This window comes from Littorina saxatilis, linkage group LG9 (genome assembly GCF_037325665.1).
Source record: "Littorina saxatilis isolate snail1 linkage group LG9, US_GU_Lsax_2.0, whole genome shotgun sequence".
NCBI lineage: Eukaryota > Metazoa > Mollusca > Gastropoda > Littorinimorpha > Littorinidae > Littorina > Littorina saxatilis.
Genome location: NC_090253.1, coordinates 27,001,184 through 27,023,876, shown reverse-complemented (window position 1 = coordinate 27,023,876; position 22,693 = coordinate 27,001,184). Strand labels below are relative to the sequence as shown.

The following is a 22,693-nucleotide window of genomic DNA, read 5'->3' as shown; positions in this document are numbered from 1 at the left end:
CACTACAACAAACAGAACATGATAAAATTCAATATTCTAGTTTGATTTATTCAAAGAAACATAAGAGTTGCTTCCATCAGTTCGATGAGAATAATAATCGAAGCATATCATTATGCCAAATAACCTAATGAAGAACAGAAACGAAATAAACGGAATAAACAAGATTAAAGTAAAGAATACTGTTTGATGTGCTGTTGAAAGTTTGAGCGAACCAGATGGTTGTTTTAGATTGATCAAGATTGGAGGCTCTTCATTTATGACTGATGCTACTCTTTTTACTACTCTCTTCTTATACTTATTGAAGGTGTTCCTAAATACCCGAAACATCCATCCTTAGATATTTTCTTACTAAACCTGGTTCGCGTGGGAATGGCAGGGCACACACATATACTGATAAAAGATTTAGCTGACCAACAAAGTAATGCATTTGATCTGGTTGGGTATTTCGAAGCACAAAAACACTGCCAGAAGTGTAAAAGACAAACGGTTTTGGTGTTCGTGCTTCACATGAACACATCCGGGACAACCTGTGTCTGGCCTGTCCGAAAACACCTCCGCGTGAGGGGTTTTGCTGCCAGCGCGGTGAAGATAAAGAGGGAACATTTTCTCTGCCCGCGCGGCAGCAAGCAGGATGTCTACAAGTTATCCGCAGAGGGTAGCTGTGGCGAGTGAAATGGTTTCTCATCGCCCTTGCATGCATATATATGATGTACTCAGAACTGAGGTAGTCCATTTTACATGCGGGTGCACATTAGAGGCCTTTCCCCTACTTCACCTTGGAAAACCGGAAGTACCTCCACCCTGCTCCCAGAGGACAATGGAAATACAGCTGATCTTCTTCATCCCCTTCTCAGGGTGTAATGTATTTTCACAGTTTGGGTGTAAATCTATGTGGTATTGACACGACTTTGGAATTAGACATCCAATTTTGACCCCCCTCTTAATGTCCAAGTTTAAAGTGGGACCAAGTTCGCGTGTTACACAGCGGTTTCACCTTCCTTTAGCGACAAAAACGTAATCGAAAAGACCTCATCTGTGATATACCCAAGCCAATAAGTCTCCGCTGTAAATTGAACTGTATATAAAGGGAGTCTTCTACGAATACTGGTTAAAACAGCCCTCATCGTTTGCTCCCATCTGAACAAGAAAGGTAAGTTTAGTGAACGTTTAATTATAGAAAGAAAAAAATTATTATCTCGAACGTCGACCTAACGTGTGGTTTTTTTTTAAGGGGACGAACTGGAAACACAACGAACAAATGATAATGAATGGTGATCACTTATCTGTAAATGTAAAAGTTTTGTCATTTTTTGTCAAATGTTATCCAAATCTTGTCATCTTTCATGTTCAAGAAGCAGTTTAACATCTAAGGAAAACCTGTCATTGTTGATTGTCGCTTGTGCATTGTGTTAGTCTACTTTAAAAGACTGTAATTTCTAGATCTAGTGAATGTTTTATTTTGTTTGTAACATAAAGTTCCACAAAATTACTTTTTGCAATGTTTGAATCTTGATTATGAAACGTGAGTAGTCAATTTGTGTCGGATTTCGATCTGAATGACAATGACGATGACGATGACAATGACAATGACAACGAAAATGACAATGATAATTTTATTTAACGAGGGTAATAGAATAAGCAGTGATTTGCTTTTTTACATCTGACCCTCGCACAAAAGAGGCACTAGTCTACCCTGGTTATTGAATAAACAAATGTATTACATAATCACAAAAACACAGAGGCAAGATCACATATATATGATAAATATATGTACATTAAATGAATTGCAGGGGGAAAATAGTTCAGAAGGAAATCACCACAAGATCTGGTGGAACTTTTCAGGAGATGTTGACGTGAAGGCTTGATCTTTGACGATGAAGGTTTTGCTTTGTCTGGCACTGGCGACCGCTCTCGCTGTCTTTGCTACTGACGCGAAGGTATGTGTCTGTCTGTATGTCCGTTTGTGTGTGCGGCTGCCCACCTGTCTGTCTGTACGGTATGTATGTCCGTTTGTGTGTGTGTGGCTGCCTGTCTGTCTTTATGAGATATCCGTTTGTGTGTGTAGCTAGCTGCCTGTCTGTCTTTATGGTATGTATTGTGTGTGTGACTGTCTGTCTGTCTTTATAGTATGTATTGTGTGTGTGACTGCCTGTCTGTCTTTATGAGATATCCGTTTGTGTGTGTGTGACTGCCTGTCTGTCTTTATGGTATGTATTGTGTGTGTGACTGTCTGTCTGTCTTTATGGTATGTATTGTGTGTGTGACTGTCTGTCTGTCTTTATGGTATGTATTGTGTGTGTGACTGTCTGTCTGTCTGTATGGTATGTATTGTGTGTGTGACTGCCTGTCTGTCTGTATGGTATGTAGGCCCTATTGTATGTGTGACTGTCTGTCTGTCTTTATGGTATGTATTGTATGTGTGACTGTCTGTCTGTCTTTATGGTATGTATTGTATGTGTGACTGTCTGTCTTTATGGTATGTATTGTATGTGTGACTGTCTGTCTGTCTTTATGGTATGTATTGTGTGTGTGACTGTCTGTCTGTCTTTATGGTATGTATTGTATGTGTGACTGTCTGTCTGTCTTTATGGTATGTATTGTGTGTGTGACTGTCTGTCTGTCTTTATGGTATGTATTGTGTGTGTGACTGCCTGTCAGGTTTTATGGTATGTATTGTGTGTGTGACTGCCTGCCAGGTTTTATTTCTCAGTCGTTATAGTTTGAAGCCTAATCTTTCTCATTGTATGTCTCTCTGTCTCTGTCTCTGTCTCTCTCTCTGTCTCTGTCTCTGTCTCTGTCGCTCTCTCTCTCTCTCTCTCTCTCTCTCTCTCTCTCTCTCTCTCTCTCTCTCTATCTCTCTCTCTCTTTCTCTGTCTGTCTGTCTGTCTGTCTGTCCGTTTCTCCCTCTCACTCTCTCTATCTTACTCTCTCTCACACACTCTCTTTCTCTCTCTCTTTGTTTACATTTTTCCAGCAGGGAGAAAAGGGCGGTCACGGCAGTCACGGCGGTCACCCAGGCGGCCAAAGAGGTGGTGCGGATAAACATAGACTTGGGCCCCACCCCAGCCCAGGCGGGCCCAAGCATGGCTCCGATGAACCAGGAGACCGTCAAAATGGCACCGACGTGCCCCACAGCGGCCGAGATGAACCCCATCTGAACCAAGAGGGACCCTATCGCGGCCAAGACGGACCCACACGCGGTGAAGACGGACCCCAACGCGGTCGAGGTGGACATCTCGACGGCTCAAACGGGCCCCATCGCGGCCCAGACGGACCCAACCGCGGCCCAGACGGACCCCACCGCGGCCAAGACGGACCCAACCGCGGTCCAGATGGACCCCACCGTGGCCCAGACGGACCCCACCGCGGTCAAGACGGACCCCACCGCGGCCAAGACGGACCCCAACGCGGCCCAGACGGACCCCACCGCGGCCCAGACGGACCCCACCACGGCCCAGACGGACCCCACCGCGACCCAGGCGGAACCCACCGCGGTCAAGACGCACCCCACCGCGGACAAGCAGGACCCAACCACGGACCAGACGGACCCCATCGCGGTCAAGACGGACTCCCCCACAGCCAAGACGGACCCCAACGCGGTCTAGACGAGCCCCATCGCGGTCGAGGTGGACATCTCGACGGCCCAGACGGGCCCAATCGCGGCCCAGACGGACCCAACCCCGGCCAAGACGAACCCCACCGCGGCCCAGACGGACCCCACCGTGGCCCTGACGGACCCCACCGCGGCCCAGACGAACCCCACCGCGGCCCAGAGGGTCCCCACCGCGGCCCAGACGGACCCCGCCGCGGCCGAGACGGACCAATTCGTGGTCCAGATGGACCCAACCGTGGCCAAGACGGACCCCACCGCGGCCAAGACGGACCCCTCCGCGGCCCAGACGGACCCCACCGCGGTCCACATGGACCCCACCGTGGCCCAGACGGACCCCATCGAGGCCGAGACGGACCCCGCCGCGGCCCAGACGGACCCAACCGCGGCCCAGGCGGACCCAACCACGGCCCAGACGGACCCAACCGCGGCCCAGGCGGGCCCCACCGCGGTCAAGACGGACCTCACCACGGACAAGACGGACCCAGCCACGGCCCAGACGGACCTCATCGCGGTCAAGACGGACCTCCCCGCGACCAAGACGGACCCCAACGCGGCCCAGACGGACCCCACCGCGGTCCAGATGGACCCCACCGTGGCCCAGACGGACCCCTCCAAGGCCCAGGCGGGCCCCACCGCGGTCAAGACGGACCTCACCACGGACAAGACGGACCCAACCACGGCCCAGACGGACCTCATCGAGGTCAAGACGGACCTCCCCGCGACCAAGACGGACCCCAACGCGGTCAAGACGAGCCCCATCGCGGTCGAGGTGGACATCTCGACGGCTCAGACAGGCCCAATCGCGGCCCAGACGGACCCCGCCGAGGCCCAGACGGACCAATTCGTGGCTCAGACGGACCCCATCGCGGCCCAGACGGACCCCATCACGGCCAAGACATACCCCGCCGCGGCCCAGACGGACCCCACCGCGGCCCAGGCGGACCCCAACGCGGTCGAGCTGGACCCCGCCGCGGCCCAGACGGACCCAATCGTGGCTTAGACGGACCCCATCGTGGCCCAGACGGACCCCATCGAGGCCCAGACGGACCCCGCCGCGGCCCAGGCGGACCTAATCGCGGCTCAGACGGACCCCACCGAGGCCCAAATGGACCCCATCGCGGCCCACCCGGACCACAACGCGACCAAGACGGACCCCAACGCGGCCAAGGCGGACCCCACCGCGGCCCAGGCGGACCCCACCGCAGCCATGACGGACCCCATCGTGGCCCAGACGGACCCCGCCGCGGCCCAGACAGACCCAATCGCGGCTCAGACGGACCCCACCGCGGCCCAAATGGACCCCATCGCGGCCCAGACGGACCCCAACGCGACCAAGACGGACCCCAACGCGGCCAAGGCGGCCCCAACCGCGGCCCAAACGGGTATCATCACGGCCCAGAAAGTCCATTTGGTCGAGGTGGTTTTCACGGCGGTCCAGGTGGTCCACGAGGTGGTCACCATGGACCCCCACCTGACCGGGACAGCCCTGACGCCCAGTGGTCGCTGTGGAATCAAACCATTGAAGGGGATGACGTTCACCAGAGGGGCTTCTCTTCTCAGAATGACAGCAAGTATGTCCTGCTTATATCTTTGGGGTGTTTAATATGTATGTTATGTTATGTTATATGAAGACTCGGACTCAAGGCGCAGGGATCTATTTATGCCGTGTGAGATGGAATTTTTGACACAATACATCACGCATTCACATCGACCAGCAGATCGCAGCCATTTCGGCGCATATCCTACTTTTCACGGCCTATTATTCCAAGTCACACGGGTATTTTGGTGGACATTTTTTATCTATGCCTATACAATTTTGCCAGGAAAGACCCTTTTGTCAATCGTGGGATCTTTAACGTGCACACCCCAATGTAGTGTACACGAAGGGACCTCGGTTTTTCGTCTCATCCGAAAGACTAGCACTTGAACCCACCACCTAGGTTAGGAAAGGGGGGAGAAAATTGCTAACGCCCTGACCCAGGGTCGAACTCGCAACCTCTCGCTTCCGAGCGCAAGTGCGTTACCACTCGGCCACCCAGACCATGTATGGGGTGGGGGTGGGGAGCGCTTTAGGGAGAAAAGTATAAAATTAATATGTGTGTGTGTGTGTGGGGGGGGGGAGGAGGGGGGGGGCTGATTATGGGGCTAGCTGGCTGGCTGTTTGGTGTGAAAGTATGAATAGTGTCAAGTGTTGCACCTGCAGAAGCTGGTGCTGAAGCGTCTCTTGCAGGAAACTGAGGATCAGATGGATCCGCTACAGTTTGCCTACAGAGCACGCAGAGGCACAGACGACGCTACCATTCTGATCGCTCACAGCATCCTTGAACATCTAGAGAAGCCCAACACCTCAGCTAGAGTGTTATATGTGGATTTTAGTTCCGCGTTTAATACAGTCAAGCCTAGCCTCATGTACGACAAGCTGAACGCTCTGTCAGTCAGTCCACAGATCATCAAGTGGATTATCGACTTCCTGGTGGGTCGATCTCAGTACGTGGCAGTAGACGGGGTCATCTCAGACAGCCTCGAGATCAGTACAGGGAGTCCACAAGGCTGCTGTTTGTCTCCGACAATCTTCACCCTGTACACCAACGACTGTAGAGCCACCAATGGCAAACTTTCGAAGTTTGCTGATGACTCAGCTCTGGTAGGCCTGATACAGAATGATGATGACACAGTGTACAAACAGGAGGTGGACAAACTAGTAGAGTGGTGTGACCAGAACAGCCTAGACCTCAATGTGGGCAAAACAAAAGAGATGATCACAGACTTTAGGAGAGGGGAAAAGGAAACAGAGCCACTAGTGATAGGGGGGAAAGAGGTAGAACAAGTACAAGAGTACAAATACTTGGGCTGCATAATCAGTTCAGATCTCTCGTGGTCAAAACACATAGCCAAGGTAGTTAGCAAGTGCAATTCAAGATTGTACTTTCTGAGGAAACTCAAGCAGTTCAAGGTCTGCCCTGAAATACTGGCAATGTTCTACAGAGCCAGCATTGAAAGTGTTTTGACCTTCAACCTCATGGTATGGTACTATGGGGCTACTGTAGAGGACAAGAGCCATCTGGCAAGAGTGATCAGACAGGCAGAAAAGGTGGTTGGGGTTCAGTTCCCAAGCTTGGATGAACTGGTGCATAAGAGAACAGCCACAAAAGCACGAAAGGTCGTTGAAGATGAATCGCACCCCCTGCATGATCAGTTTGCACTCATGCCATCTAGGCGTAGATACAGAGCTGCAAAGTGTAGAACCTCTCGCATGCGGAAGTCGTTTATTCCATCCGCCATCTCAGTTCTTAATGATACCACTTAGTGCATGCATGTGAAACTGAAAAATGTACAATGGTGTTTTCCTCAGAGCTAGCTAGGAATGCATTGTACTCTAATGTTGTCATGTTATTGTTGTGTTTTTTATCTTCATGTTTTAAAATTATCTCCACAACTTATAAAGTATACTTTTACACTAGAATTATGTTTAAACAAATTAAGTATGTATGTTTAATACTATTCTTATGAAGTTTTTTTACAACTATTTAGAATAGAACAGGATGGATGTTTTGAATGTCAATCACTGGGAGCAGTCAGAAGAGTAAGAATTTCGTTTTGTTCTCACTATCATTTGCTTATGAAGATCATGATGTTGTTCTATTGCTTAGTCAGTCCTAGAAATAATGTCCTAGACCTGTCTTACCTTGCTGTTATCAGTATTTTTGCCCTCTTTCATTACGATGCTATGGTATTTCTGTGGGTCTCCACATGTGTTTGTTTATAAGGCGGAAGTGACCTCCCCTTGTACACAATAGGCCCTCAGAGGAAGCCTACGGACAGACTAGAATAGAACATGCACATAACACAGAATGTCTGCACAGCACACACACACACACAGCAATACAGCACACCGTCTTGTACCTCCTTCTGCCCTGCCGAAGTCGGGGTATCCTTTTTAATCCACCGAACAATTAATATCCACAGCCATGTGTGTCTCCTGCCTCCGAACACACACGCTACAGAGCTCGACTCGATGTGCGCAGTTTCGTATAAAAATTATTTTCCAAATTTCCCCACTGTGTTTTATAAAATAATCATATTATGAAAACACATACATTCTTATCTTAGTTGTTATGTATTCATTGTTAGTAAACATCGGCATTATTCATGTTTTACTTTAAACGCAATCATTGTTATTTATAGATCACAGGCACCTGATGTAAGTAGGTCACACACGTGTAAATGTTGTGCCCAGTCCTTGTTTTTGTTTCTGTTATTATTTTAGTTAGCAGGTCTAGTTGAGCACGTATTAAGTATCATGTACCCACTACTAGTCATTGTGCATTTTAGTTAATGGACTGATGATGTCATTTGTATGGAGTCGACGCACGTGCGAGGATATGTATGTGTGGGAGGGGGGGGGGCGCGGGAGATGGAAGCTTGCTGTATGTATGTAATGTATATACTGTGTGTGATACGTGGAAATGTGATACTATTTATTTGCATGTATGATACAGGTACAAATGTGATAATTGTAGGCTTATACTAGTGATTACTGTGTGTGATACATGAAATGTGATATGAATGCTGTTTTTATATGTTATACTCTTACTTTCTCCCAAGCGCAAGACAAATTCTTCCATGAAAATTGAAGCCAATAAAATTTGAGTTGAGTTGAGTTGAGTTGCATGCTCACTTCTGTGTTTCTGTGTTACCAGCACCTTCTCTCCCTTCCGCCAACTTTTCTAAATGCAAAAGGTACCATTCTTCCTTCCTTCCTTCCTTCTTTTGTTGCCTCCTTCCTTCTTTTCTTCCATTCTTTATTTATTTATTTCTGCAGTTGCTTCTTCAGTTCCAATCCACAAGTCGACCGTCTTGTTTTAGTTTAATTGCTTTGCTTTGTTTGTTTGTTTCTTTCTTTGCTTTCCTGTTTGTCTGTTTTTGTGGGTGGAGTAATTTTGATTCCTCCTTTCTCTGTCATGCCATTTTGCAAGTCAGGACACATCTGTCTAGGCTTTTAGCATGAATCATTTTTTCCTTGGTCTGACCTAGCCTAAAAATACAAAAGAAAGATAGCTGTAAAGCTCACGTGCTTTATAACTTGCTGTGTGACAGAGTGATCGTGGCCACCGAGGGACGGAATCTGACAGCACAGGGACTGACTCGTTGCTCTGTTCTCTACGACTTCAGCGGGCCTGCCCCTGTGAGTAAATTTGCATATACGTGTACCTTTAAAAAAAAAAAGCCCCTTTAAAAAATAAAGCCCACGGGAAGTGACGAGAGAGAGAGAGAGAGAGAGAGAGAGAGAGAGAGAGAGAGAGAGAGAGAGAGAGAGACAGACAGACAGACAGACAAACAGACAAACAGACAGACAGACAGGAAGAAAAATAGGGGGAGAGAGAGGGAGAAGGGAAGGAGACAGTTAGGCAGAGACAGAGAGAGATAGAGAGAGAGAGCGAGGGAGACAGATAGACAGACAAACAGACATATAAACTGACAGACAGACATAGTATGGCGGGAGAGTTTTTCCCTTGCCGGCTTGACACAAATTGTGTGTCTCGTGTGTGTGTTGTTGTGCAGATGACGGTGATCAGGTCAAGAGGGAGGTGCTATGTCATACCTTCCCCTGATGGAGCCACCTTTGATTCTCTTGCTGCTCAACTTGCTGACAGAAACGTGAGTCTTCTTTCTTCCTTTACCCCCCCCCCCCTTTTTTTTATTTTAATTACCTGGCTGTGTCTCTGCATCTGCCTTTGTCCCTTCTCTTCGCTCTATGGCATCCATGGTGTGTCTTTCTTCTCACTAGCAGTTACTGCTTAACTTGATGACTGCCGCTGGTCTACCACCGTTCACTTTGAATTTTGAAAAGCAAAATTAAATAGCACTGCACTGACATCCAGCACGACCGACATAATGTTTGGCACTTTTAACAACGAAAAGCATTGACCAATCACCGGAGCGCACCGAAGTCATTTCACTAAAAGAATGTCTCTACCCAGAATTCCCTCTTGAAGCATTCTACTTCCAATTAACAATATAAGTATCACATCAAAAAAGCGTGTTACGGCACATTGAGAGTCTTATAGTAGAACGCCATTGGAAAACGCTCAATTTGATGTTTCCAAAACAATAATTTCTGGACTCTTAATACGTACCACCTGCTATAAGACATGGATTTAACCGTCAATGTCGCAACTAACAGTATATAAAATATATACACAAAGGAAATACATTTTCATGGGACAATATCGCCGTAATTGTCTCAACAATCGTATCCTTTCTGTGAACAACAGGGAAGCACAGTGACCACCGCGCTGCCTGAGAACAAACTGAGCGCTGTGGATGGACACATGGCTGACGACGCCAGGGGAACGTTCGTAGAAGGCAACCCAAATGTGGGCAGATTCTGTGCATTCGCTGGCATCTACCAGACCGTCGCCAATGATTGTAAGTTGGCCGTTTGAAAGAAGCTATTTCGTATTTTTACATTTAGTCAAGTTTTGACTAAATGTTTTAACATAGAGGGGGGAATCGAGACGAGGGTCGTGGTGTATGTGTGTCTGTCTGTCTGTGTGTGTGTGTAGAGCGATTCAGACTAAACTACTGGACCGATCTTTATGAAATTTGACATGAGAGTTCCTGGGTATGAAATCCCCGAACGTGTTTTCCATTTTTTTGATAAATGTCTTTGATGACGTCATATCCGGCTTTTCGTGAAAGTTGAGGCGGCACTGTCACGCCCTCATTTTTCAACCAAATTGGTTGAAATTTTGGTCAAGTAATCTCCGACAAAGCCCGGACTTCGGTATTGCATTTCAGCTTGGTGGCTTAAAAATTAATTGATGACTTTGGTCATTAAAAATCTGAAAATTGTAAAAAAAAATAAAAATTTATAAAACGATCCAAATTTACATTTATCTTATTTTCCATCATTTGCTGATTCCAAAAACATATAAATATGTTATATTTGGATTAAAAACAAGCTCTGAAAATTACAAATATAAAAATTATGATCAAAATAAAATTTTCAAAATCAATTTAAAAACACTTTCATCTTATTCCTTGTCAGTTCCTGATTCCAAAAACATATAGATATGATATGTTTGGATTAAAAACACGCTCACAAAGTTCAAACGAAGAGAGGTACAGAAAAGCTTGCTATCCTTCTCAGCGCAACTACTACCCCGCTCTTCTTGTCAATTTCACTGCCTTTGCCATGAGCGGTGGACTAACGATGCTACGAGTATAGGTCCAATTCATTCTTCTTACTCGGCGTGACGTTATCAAATGGATCGGCTAGCTTTAGCCCTAAGGGGCACAACTCCGCTCATACTCTCTTCGCGCCGCCATATTGGATGCCGTCTTTGTTAGTTTTCTTCATTGCACTCTTGTTCTTTTTGCGTATTTCACTGTGTATGCAGACAAAATGAAGAAAACTGTGCATGCATGAGTCCAAAGGGTATCTGCCTTTTTAACACAACAGCACAACATAAAAAGTAAAGCAAGAATACATTATTATATTCATTTATTTATTCTTTATCTCAAATTACCATGCAGACAGTGCACCAAAATTCACAAGATTGTGTAGGTATATTAGTATTCATGTGTGAGTGCATGTGTGTGTGTTGTATGTATGTGTGTGCGCCTGTCTGTATGCGTGTGTGTGTGTGTTTGTGTGTGTGTGTGTGTGAACGTGTGTCTGTGTGTATCTGTGAATGTGTGTGGTCATAGCATGTGTGTGTGTATGCACACGCGTATGTGCGTGCGCACGCGTGTGTTTGTTTGTGACTGCATGGATTTAAACGATGAATTTGCTTTTGTACTCCTGTTTTTTGTGAGTATTAATGCTGTATTTTGGTTTTGTACATGTGTATAGCAATGTCATTGTAAAGCGCTTAGAGCTTCTAGGTAAGCGCTCTATAAGTTTCCATTATTATTATTATTATTATTAAGATAAAGCTCTCAAGACAGGCAAATGAGGTACAATGCAGCTCAGGTAACTACTGCAAAGTATAATTTTCAAAGCATCCTATCACAGTGTTCACTCTAAAGGCACAACCGATGGACAATTGTTGATTAGCGCACTGCACACAGCAAAAAATAACCAGTTATAATCGTCTTCTCCGCTCAGTAACTTCCTTCCAGTTGTCACCCTGATGGTAAACAACTTTAGGGATCCTAAAGTGTGCCTGCTGACTGCAGTTTTTGGCCACACAACGTGTCATTTTCACTTTTGTCGAGTCGCCACCCAACGCTCAAGCACTGTCAGAGATCGTGCAAGGCATCCAACATGGCGGCGGATGACCAATTCCAGAGAGTTACGACCCGTGATTCTCATACCGCGCGCGCCGAGTAGAAATGCTGTTGTTAACTTGAGTTTCTGCAATGGGCCTATACGGTCTTGCTGCGTTGCATTGCGTTCAGTTTCATTCTGTGAGTTCGACAGCTAGTAGCTGCTACTTGACTAAATGTTGTATTTTCGCCTTACGCGACTTGTTTTTTACTGGTTTTTTGTTTTGTTCGTTTCTGTTGTTGTTCAATCCTGGCTAGCCGCGACATTCCAATCCACGTCTGCATCTTTAATTTTCCCTGGAGTGTTTTTACATTTAGTCAAGTTTTGACTAAATGTTTTAACATAGAGGGGGAATCGAGACGAGGGTCGTGGTGTATGTGTGTGCGTGTGTGTGTGTGTCTGTGTGTGTCTGTCTGTGCGTGTGTGTGTGTAGAGCGATTCAGACCAACTACTGGACCGATCTTTATGAAATTTGACATGAGAGTTCCTGGGAATGATATCCCCGGACATAAATACCTTTGATGACATCATATCCGGCTTTTTGTAAAAGTTGAGGCGGCACTGTCACACCCTCATTTTTAATCAAATAATTGATTGAAGTTTTGGCCAAGCAATCTTCGACGAAGGCCGGACTTCGGTATTGCATTTCAGCTTGGTGGCTAAAAAATTAATTAATGACTTTGGTCATTAAAAATCTGAAAATTGTAAAAAAAATAATTTGTTTTTAAAACGATCCAAATTTACGTTCATCTTATTCTTCATCATTTTCTGATTCCAAAAACATATAAATATGTTATATTCGGATAAAAAACAAGCTCTGAAAATTAAAAATATAAAAATTATTATTAAAATAAAATTTCCGAAATCGGATTGGATTGGATTGGATTGAATAAGATTTACAGTCCAGTGAGGTTACCCTCATGGAAATTCGGGCTGCTTTCTCCCCGGGGAGAAATCGATTTAAAAACAATTTCATCTTATTCCTTGTGGGTTCCTGATTCCAAAAACATATAGATGTGATATGTTTGGATTAAAAACACGCTCAGAAAGTTAAAAAGAATAGAGATAAAGAAAAGCGTGCTATCCTTCTCAGCGCAACTACTACCCCGCTCTTCTTGTCACTTTCACTGCCTTTGCATCGAGCGGTGGACTGGCGATGCTACGAGTATACGCTCTTGCTGTAAAAAGGCAGTTAGTTCAGTTTCATTCTGTTAGTTCGACAGCTTGACTACATGTTGTAATTTCGCCTTACGCGACTTGTTTCTTCTTCTTCTTCTGCAACGTACTCCTCCTTTCACATTTCAATGGACACCCTTTGCGTTTTTGCAGCTGACACGCTCCCTGACTCGGGAGAGGAACCGGAAAATCAGACCTTGACCTCTTTTCTGACCTTGGACTCCGAGGTCAGCATTCTAGACGACACTCCCCCGCAGAGAGGTGGTCCCTTTGATCCAGAAGGGCCCCACCATGGTCCAGATGGTTCGTTTGGTCCACACGGAACGCACCGCAGACCAGGTAGGCGCCACGGCGGTCCGGGTGGTCCATTTGGTCGATACGGGCACCACCACGGCCCAGAAAGTCATCATCGCGGCCCCGGTGGCCCATTTGGTCCACATAGTAGAGGTGGGCCACACCGTGGTCCAGGTGGTCCATTTGGTCGATATGGGCACCATCACGGCCCAGAAAGTCATCACCGCGGCCCCGGTGGTCCATTTGGTCCATACGGGCACCATCACGGCCCAGAAAGTCATCACCGTGGTCCGGGTGGTCCATTTGGTCGAGATAGGCCCCAACGCGGCCCAGACGGTCGTCACGGTGGCCCACATAGTAGAGGTGGGCCACACCACGGCCCAGGTGGTCAAGACGGACCCCACCGCGGCCCAGACGGGTATCATTACGGCCCAGACAGACCCCACCGCGGCACAGACGGACCCCACCGCGGCCCAGACGGGTATCATCACGGCCCAGACAGACCCCACCGCGGCCCAGACGGGCCCCTCCGCGGCCCAGACGGGTATCATCACGGCCCAGACGGACCCCACCGCGGCCCAGACGGTTATCATCATGGCCCAGACAGACCCCACCGCGGCCCAGACGGATCCCATCGCGGCCCAGACGGTGCATTTGGTCGAGGTGGTCCCCACCGCGGTCCGGGTGGTCCACGACATGGTCACCATGGACCCCCACCTGACCGGGACAGCCCTGACGCCCAGTGGTCGCTGTGGAATCAAACCATTGAAGGCGATGACGTTCACCAGAGGGGCTTCTCTTCTAACAATGACAGCAAGTATGTGTGTGTTTCTGTGGGGGTTGTTTGTTTGTGTGTGTGTGTGTGTGTGTATGTGTGTGTGTGCGTGTGTGTGTGTTTATTTGTGTGTATTTATTTGTGTGTATTTGTGTTGTGTGTGTGCTGTATTTCTGGGGGGAGTGTGTTTTTTTCCTAAATTAATTAGGACCCTAGTCTTCTGAAGATTTCAACAACAACAAAGAGATCCGAAAAGCTCACGTGCTTTATAACTTGCTATGTCACAGAGTGATCGTGATTACGGAGGGACGGAATCTTACAGCACAGGGACTGACTCGTTGCTCTGTTCTCTACGACTTCAGCGGGCCTGCCCCTGTGAGTGACTATATCTACATTTAAAGGCACATTCCTTCTTGCGTTATTGTTTTTGTACACCAGCTCAGTGTTTGAACTACATTTATCACAATAACTTCAGAACTGATACATGTATAAGTTATACATTCTGGTATTATCATTATTATTACATGAAAATTCATTCTGTTTTTTATTATTATTCAACTCATGTTTTACTCATTTAGAATCGACATATTTTTTGTGATGTCATGGAAGTAGTTGCCTGCTTTTCCCTGAAGCATTAGGGTACTCAGTATTCCTGTACTTTTTCGCTTGCCGTCTTGACACAATGTGTGTGTGTTGTTGTGTAGGTGACTGTGATCCGGTCAAGAGGGAGGTGCTATGTCATACCTTCCCCTGATGGAGCTACTTTAGATTCTGTTGCTGCTCAACTTGCTGAAAAAAACGTGAGTCCCCTTTTTTTCCTTTACTTATTTTAGTCATCTCTGTCTCTATATCTGCCTCTGGCCCTTTTCTTCTCTCTACTCTCCAGCTTATAGGGTGGGTCATTTTGTCAATGATACTGAGTGACCGGTTGTAAATCCCATTCATTTTTCTCTTTGGTTCTGTCCCTAGCTATCTAGCTATCACTCTCTGTCCGTTTGCCTGTCCGTTTGTCTGTCTGTCTGTAGGTCTGTCTCTTGGTCAGTTGGGTTTTTTGCCTGATGATGATTCATTTGAGTGTTGCATTTGAAATACAACGCGCATGCTCGCTCGCTCTCAAGCGTGCACGCACGGACACACACACACACACACACACACACACACCGCACCACACACACCACACACACACACACACCGCACCACACACACCACACACACACACACCGCACCACACACACCACACACACATACCGCACCACACACACCACACACACATACACACGGTTTAAAGAACAGTATTTTATCAGAATATTGATAACACCTGCTACAAGTCGTTTAACACAAACGTTCCCACTTGCATAACACATTTTTAAGAAGAAATATAAGTTGACAGGGCTATTCCTATGTAATGTAAGCAATTATCATTTTGTGTCTGCCAACAACAGGGAAGCACAGTGACCACCGCGCTGCCTGAGAACAAACTGAGCGCTGTGGATGGACACATGACTGACGACACCAAGGGAACCTTCGTAGAAGGCAACCCCAATGTTGGCAAGTTCTGCGACTCCGCGGACATCTCCAAGGCTGTCGCTATTGATGGTAGGTTGAGAGATAGCGTGGCTGATTTCTGTAAAGAGTGTCATTGTGTTGTTGAATCAATGTCGTACCTCACACCTATGTTAACCTGCGAAATTACTTCAGCAAAAAGTTCTCACTCTGCATAGAAAGCTGCCGGACTTTTGAAGTTTGGTTTGTGTCTAAGTGGAAGCTAGCTACCTTTGTCCTACGTAATAGCCTGAACGGAACTTTGGTGGGTTCCCTCAGGGTGTATACGAGAAAAAGATACCCGTGTCTCTCCTTCTTCTTGTTCTTCATCATGCACATTTCTCCTCCACGTCATTCAAATCGACTTCCTGCTCGTGTTGCAGCCGACACACTCCCTGACTCGGGAGAGGAACCGGAAAATCAGACCTTGACCTCTTTCCTGACCTTGGACTCCGAGGTCAGCATTGTGGACGACACTCCCCTGCGCGAACCAGATGATCCAGAAGCGCCCAATTACGGTCCAGGTGGTCCTCATCGCGGTCCAGGTGGTTCTCATCGCGGTCCAGGTGGTCCTCATCGCGGTCCAGATGGTCCTCATCGCGGTCCAGGTGGTCCTCATCGCGGTCCAGGTGGTCCTCATCGCGGCCCAGGTGGTCATCATCCCGGTCCAGATGGTCGTCATCATGGTCCAGATGGTCCTCATCACGGTCCAGGTGGTCCTCATCGCGGTCCAGGTGGTCCTCATCACAGTCCAGGTGGTCCTCATCCCGGTCCAGGTAGTCCTCATCGCGGTCCAGGTGGTCCTCATCGCGGTCCAGGTGGTCCTCATCACGGTCCAGGTAGTCCTCATCGCGGCCCAGACGGGTATCATCACGGCCCAGACAGACCCCACCGCGGCCCAGACGGACCCCACCGCGGCCCAGACGGGTATCATCACGGCCCAGACGGACCCCACCGCGGCCCAGACGGACCCCACCGCGGCCCAGACGGGTATCATCACGGCCCAGACGGACCCCACCGCGGCCCAGACGGTTATCATCATGGCCCAGACAGACCCCACCGCGGCCCAGACGGACCCCATCGCGGCCCAGACGGTGCATTTGGTCGAGGTGGTCCCCACCGCGGTCCAGGTGGTCCACGACATGGTCACCATGGACCCCCACCTGACCGGGACAGCCCTGACGCCCAGTGGTCGCTGTGGAATCAAACCATTGAAGGCGATGACGTTCACCAGAGGGGCTTCTCTTCTAACAATGACAGCAAGTATGTGTGTGTTTCTGTGGGGGTTGTTTGTTTGTGTGTGTGTGTGTGTGTGTGTGTGTGTGTGTGTGTGTGTGTGTATGTGTGTGTGTGTGTGTGTGTTTGAGTGAGTGTGTGTGAGTGTGTGTGTGTGTGTGTGTTTATTTGTGTGTATTTATTTGTGTGTATTTGTGTTGGGTGTGTGCTGTATTTCTGGGGAGAGTGTGTTTTTATCCTAAATTAATTAGGACCCTAGTCTTCTGAAGATTTCAACAACAACAACGAAGAGATCCGAAAAGCTCACGTGCTTTATAACTTGCTGTGTCACAGAGTGATCGTGATTACTGAGGGACGGAATCTTACAGCTCAGGGACTGACTCGTTGCTCTGTTCTCTACGACTTCAGCGGGCCTGCCCCTGTGAGTGACTATACCTACATTTAAAGGCACATTCCATCTTGCGTTATTGTTTTTGTACACCAGCTCAGTGTATGAACTACATTTATCACAATAACTTCAGAACTGATACATGTATAAGTTATACATTCTCGTATTATCATTATTATTACATGAAAATTCATTCTGTTTTTATTATTATTCAACTCATGTTTTACTCATTTAGAATCGACATATTTTTGTGATGTCATGGAAGTAGTTGCCTGATTTTCCCTGAACCATTAGGGTACTCAGTATTCCTGTACTTTTTCGCCTGCCGTCTTGACACAATGACATTGTGTGTGTGTTGTTGTGCAGGTGACTGTGATCCGGTCAAGAGGGAGGTGCTATGTCATACCTTCCCCTGATGGAGCTAACTTAGATTCTATTGCTGCTCAACTTGCTGAAAAAAACGTGAGTCTCCTTTTTACATTTAGTCAAGTTTTGACTAAATGTTTTAACGTAGAGGGGGGAATCGAGACGAGGGTCGTGGTGTATGTGTGTGTGTGTGTGTGTGTGTGTGTGTGTGTGTGTCTGTCTGTCTGTGTGTGTGTAGAGCGATTCAGACTAAACTACTGGACCGATCTTTATGAAATTTGACATGAGAGTTCCTGTGTATGATATCCTCAGACGTTTTTTTCATTTTTTTGATAAATGTCTTTGATGACGTCATATCCGGCTTTTCATGAAAGTTGAGGCGGCACTGTCACGCTCTCATTTTTCAACCAAATTGGTTGAAATTTTGGTCAAGTAATCTCCGACGAAGCGCGGACTTCGGTATTGCATTTCAGCTTGGTGGCTTAAAAATTAATTAATGACTTTGGTCATTAAAAATCTGAAAATTGTAAAAAAAAAAAAAATATATAAAACGATCCAAATTTACGTTCATCTTATTCTCCATCATTTTCTGATTCCAAAAACATATAAATATGTTGTATTTGGATTAAAAACAAGCTCTGAAAATTAAAAATATAAAAATTATGATCAAAATTAAATTTTCGAAATCAATTTAAAAACACTTTCATCTTATTCCTTGTCGGTTCCTGATTCCAAAAACATATAGATATGATATGTTTGGATTAAAAACACGCTCAGAAAGTTAAAACAAAGAGAGGTACAGAAAAGCGTGCTATACTTCTCAGCGCAACTACTACCCCGCTCTTTTTATATTTAGTCAAGTTTTGACTAAATATTTTAACGTAGAGGGGGGAATCGAGACGAGGGTCGTGGTGTATGTGTGTGTGTGTGTGTGTGTGTGTGTGTGTGTCTGTCTGTCTGTGTGTGTGTGTAGAGCGATTCAGACTAAACTACTGGACCGATCTTTATGAAATTTGACATGAGAGTTCCTGGGTATGAAATCCCCATACGTTTTTTTCATTTTTTCAAAAAATGTCTTTGATGACGTCATATCCGGCTTTTCGTTAAAGTTGAGGCGGCACTGTCACGCTCTCATTTTTCAACCAAATTGGTTGAAATTTTGGTCAAGTATTCTTCGACAAAGGCCGGGGTTTGGTATTGCATTTCAGCTTGGTGGCTTAAAAACTAATGAGTGAGTTTGGTCATTAAAAATCTAAAAATTGTAAAAAAATTATTTTTTTTATAAAACGATCCAAATTTACGTACATCTTATTCTTTATCATTTTCTGATTCCAAAAATATATAAATATGTTATATTTGGATTAAAAACAAGCTCTGAAAATTAAAAATATAAAAATTATTATCAAAATTAAATTGTCCAAATCAATTTAAAAACACCTTCATTTTATTCCTTGTCGGTTCCTGATTCCAAAAACATATCGATATGATATGTTTGGATTAAAAACACGCTCAGAAAGTTAAAACGAAGAGAGGTACAGAAAAGCGTGCTATCCTTCTCAGCGCAAGTACTACCCCGCTTTTCTTGTCAATTTCACTGCCTTTGCCGTGCGCGGTGGACTGACGATGCTACGAGTATACGGTCTTGCTGCGTTGCATTGCGTTCAGTTTTATTCTGTGAGTTCGACAGCTACTTGACTAAATGTTGTATTTTCGCCTTACGCGACTTGTTGTTAATTTCACTGCCTTTGCCATGAGCGGTGGACTGACGATGCTACGAGTATTGCTGCGTTGCATTGCGTTCAGTTTCATTCTGTGAGTTCGACAGCTACTTGACTAAATGTTGCATTTTCGCCTTACGCGACTTGTTTTTCCTTTACTTATTTTAGTCATCTCTGTCTCTATATCTGCCTCTGGCCCTTTTCTTCTATCTACTTTCCAGCTTATGGGGTGGGTCATTTTGTCAATGATACTAAGTGACCGGTTGTAAATCCCATTCATTTTTCTCTTTGTTTCTGTCCCTAGCTATCTAGCTATCACTCTCTGTCCGTTTGCCTGTCCGCTTGTCTGTCTGTCTGTAGGTCTGTCTCTTGATCAGTTGGGTTTTTTTGCCTGATGATGATTCATTTGTGTGTTGCATTTGAAATACAACGCGCATGCTCGCTCGCTCTCAAGCGTGCACGCACGGACACACACACTCACTCACTCACTCACACACACACACATACACACACACACACACACACACACACACACACACACTCACACACACACACACACACCGCACCACACACACCCCACACACATACACACGGTTTAAAGAACAGTATTTTATCAGAATATTGATAACACCTGCTACAAGTCATTTAACACAAACGTTCCCACTTGCATAACACATTTTTAAGAAGAAATATAAGTTGACAGGGCTATTCCTATGTAATGTAAGCAATTATCATTTTGTGTCTGCCAACAACAGGGAAGCACAGTGACCACCGCGCTGCCTGAGAACAAACTGAGCGCTGTGGATGGACACATGACTGACGACACCAAGGGAACGTTCGTAGAAGGCAACCCCAATGTTGGCAAGTTCTGCGACTCCGCGGACATCTCCAAGGCTGTCGCTATTGATGGTAGGTTGAGAGATAGCGTGGCTGATTTCTGTAAAGAGTGTCATTGTGTTGTTGAATCAATGTCGTACCTCACACCTATGTCAACCTGCGAAATTACTTCAGCAAAAAGTTCTCACTCTGCATAGAAAGCTGCCGGACTTTTGAAGTTTGGTTTGTGTCTAAGTGGAAGCTAGCTACCCTTGTCCTACGTAATAGCCTGAACGGAACTTTGGTGGGTTCCCTTAGGGTGTATACGAGAAAAAGATTCCCGTGTCTCTCCTTCTTCTTGTTCTTCATCATGCACATTTCTCCTCCACGTCATTCAAATCGACTTCCTGCTCGTTTTGCAGCCGACACGCTCCCCGACTCGGGAGAGGAACCGGAAAATCAGACCTTGACCTCTTTCCTGACCTTGGACTCCGAGGTCAGCATTGTGGACGACACTCTCCTGCGCGGGCCTCACGGCGGTTCAGATGATCCAGAAGCGCCCAATTACGGTCCAGGTGGTCCTCATCACGCTCCAGATGGTCCTCATCGCGGTCCAGGTGGTCCTCATCGCGGTCCAGGTGGTCCTCATCGTGGTCCAGATGGTTCTCATCACGGTCCAGGTGGTCCTCATCGCGGTCCAGGTAGTCCTCAACGCGGTCCAGATGGTTCCCATCACGGTCCAGGTGGTCCTCATCGTGGTCCAGACGGTCCTCATCGCGGTCCAAGCGGTCGGTTTGGTTCGGAAGGGCCTCAACGTGGTCCAGGTTGGCAAAACGACGGCCCAGATGGTCCATTGGATTCAGAAGGCCCCAACAGCGGCCCAGATGGTCCTCATCACGGTCCAGGTGGTCCTCATCGCGGTCCAGGTGGTCCTCATCGCGGTCCAGGTGGTCCTCATCACGGTCCAGGTAGTCCTCATCGCGGTCCAGGTGGTCCTCATCGCGGTCCAGGTAGTCCTCATCGCGGTCCAGATGGTTCCCATCACGGTCCAGGTGGTCCTCATCGTGGTCCAGACGGTCCTCATCGCGGTCCAAGCGGTCGGTTTGGTTCGGAAGGGCCTCAACGTGGTCCAGGTTGGCAAAACGACGGCCCAGATGGTCCATTGGATTCAGAAGGCCCCAACAGCGGCCCAGGTGGTCCCCACCGCGGCCCAGGTGGTCCTCACCGCGGTCCAGGTGGTCCCCACCGCGGCAGAGATGGTCCTCACAGAGGGCCAGGTGGTCCCCATGGCGGTCCAGATGGTCCTCATCACGGTCCAGGTGGTCCTCATCGTGGTCCAGACGGTCCTCATCGCGGTCCAAGCGGTCGGTTTGGTTCGGAAGGGCCTCAACGTGGTCCAGGTTGGCAAAACGACGGCCCAGATGGTCCATTAGATTCAGAAGGCCCCAACAGCGGCCCAGGTGGTCCCCACCGCGGCCCAGGTGGTCCTCATCGTGGTCCAGGTGGTCCCCACAGCAGCAGATATGGTCCCCACAGAGGGCCAGGTGGTCCCCACCGCGGCCCAGGTGGTCCTCATCGCGGTCCAGGTGGTCCTCATCGCGGTCCAGGTGGTCCCCACCGCGGCAGAGATGGTCCTCACAGAGGGCCAGGTGGTCCTCATCGCGGTCCAGGCGGCCCAGAAGAGCACCACTATGGCCCTGGTGGTCAGTGAGATCCCCACAGTGGTCAAGGAAGGCGGCCTTGGTCATCGACTTGATTCGGATGGGCCTCAAGTGAAGTAACAAATCACGGAAACATTATTATTTTCCCACAAAGAAACACATGTGTCGCGTTCACTGAAAGATATAGTGGGTTTAAACGAAATTTTATTCGGAAATTATAGGGCGGCATATGTATTATTCAACAGAATAACTTGGTTCTGAAACCTTCGTTATTATCAACGTTATTAGATCTGTGATGCTAATGTGGGGGTGAGGGGGGGGGATGCATGTTTATAACGGTCACCAGAGGGTTCGAAAAATAGCCGCACGCAATATAGTCTGTAGATTATAATTTTTAGCTTTGCTTCTTTCTCTTTTTTTCGACGCTTCATTTCCTGCTGTGAGTGCACAACAAGGTCTCGAGAAAAAGAGAGCAAAATAATGTACAATTAGATCCCCAAAAAGTTTGGAATTTATTTATTTTGTAATAGAACTTTGTTGTTGTTGTTGCAGTTCTTTCGTTTTGCTTTGTGTGTGTGTATATTCTGTCTAGAAAACTGAATAAACCGTTGTATTAATTAAATCTAAACAATCAGGGTGATTGAGTAGTTTGTCATTATTTGTCATGCTGCTGCACGCTCTCTCTTTTTTTTTCTCCCTCTTTCTCTCTCTCTCTCTCTCTCTCTCTCTCTCTCTCTCTCTCTCTCTCTCTCTCTTTCTCTCTCCCTCCCTCTTTCTCTATCCCTCTCTCTCCCCCCTCTCTCTGTGTCTCCCAGTCTCTCTATCTCTGTCTG

General features: G+C 47.0%; 1 protein-coding gene and 1 long non-coding RNA gene across 2 annotated transcripts; both read left to right on the top strand.

Annotated features, from left to right (window-relative positions):
* Positions 1–1,064: 1,064 nt before the first annotated feature.
* Positions 1,065–3,432, top strand: LOC138977402 (uncharacterized). The gene is made up of 3 exons (XR_011459260.1): positions 1,065–1,150; positions 1,791–1,937; positions 2,975–3,432. It is a non-coding gene; the product is annotated as an uncharacterized lncRNA (long non-coding RNA).
* A 404-nt stretch (positions 3,433–3,836) lies between these two features.
* LOC138977166 (collagen alpha-1(I) chain-like) lies at positions 3,837–22,482 on the top strand. Its single transcript, XM_070350075.1, has 14 exons — positions 3,837–4,050; positions 4,230–5,184; positions 8,711–8,798; positions 9,176–9,271; positions 9,889–10,042; positions 13,218–14,175; positions 14,421–14,508; positions 14,838–14,933; positions 15,576–15,729; positions 16,059–16,938; positions 17,245–17,332; positions 17,666–17,761; positions 20,139–20,292; positions 20,622–22,482. The coding sequence occupies exons 1-14, from the start codon at positions 3,837–3,839 to the stop codon at positions 21,908–21,910; spliced, it is 5,310 nt and encodes a 1,769-aa protein (XP_070206176.1). The 3' UTR covers positions 21,911–22,482.
* Positions 22,483–22,693: the final 211 nt, after the last annotated feature.

Bases quoted from the DNA above. Each gene is read 5' to 3' on its own strand.
- LOC138977166 (XM_070350075.1), top strand. From the start codon at position 3,837: ATGGACCCAACCGTGGCCAAGACGGACCCCACCGCGGCCAAGACGGAC. The intron at 9,272-9,888 runs GTGAGTCTTCTT...TGTGAACAACAG, and splicing joins CTCAACTTGCTGACAGAAAC to GGAAGCACAGTGACCACCGC. The intron at 10,043-13,217 runs GTAAGTTGGCCG...GCGTTTTTGCAG, and splicing joins CCAGACCGTCGCCAATGATT to CTGACACGCTCCCTGACTCG.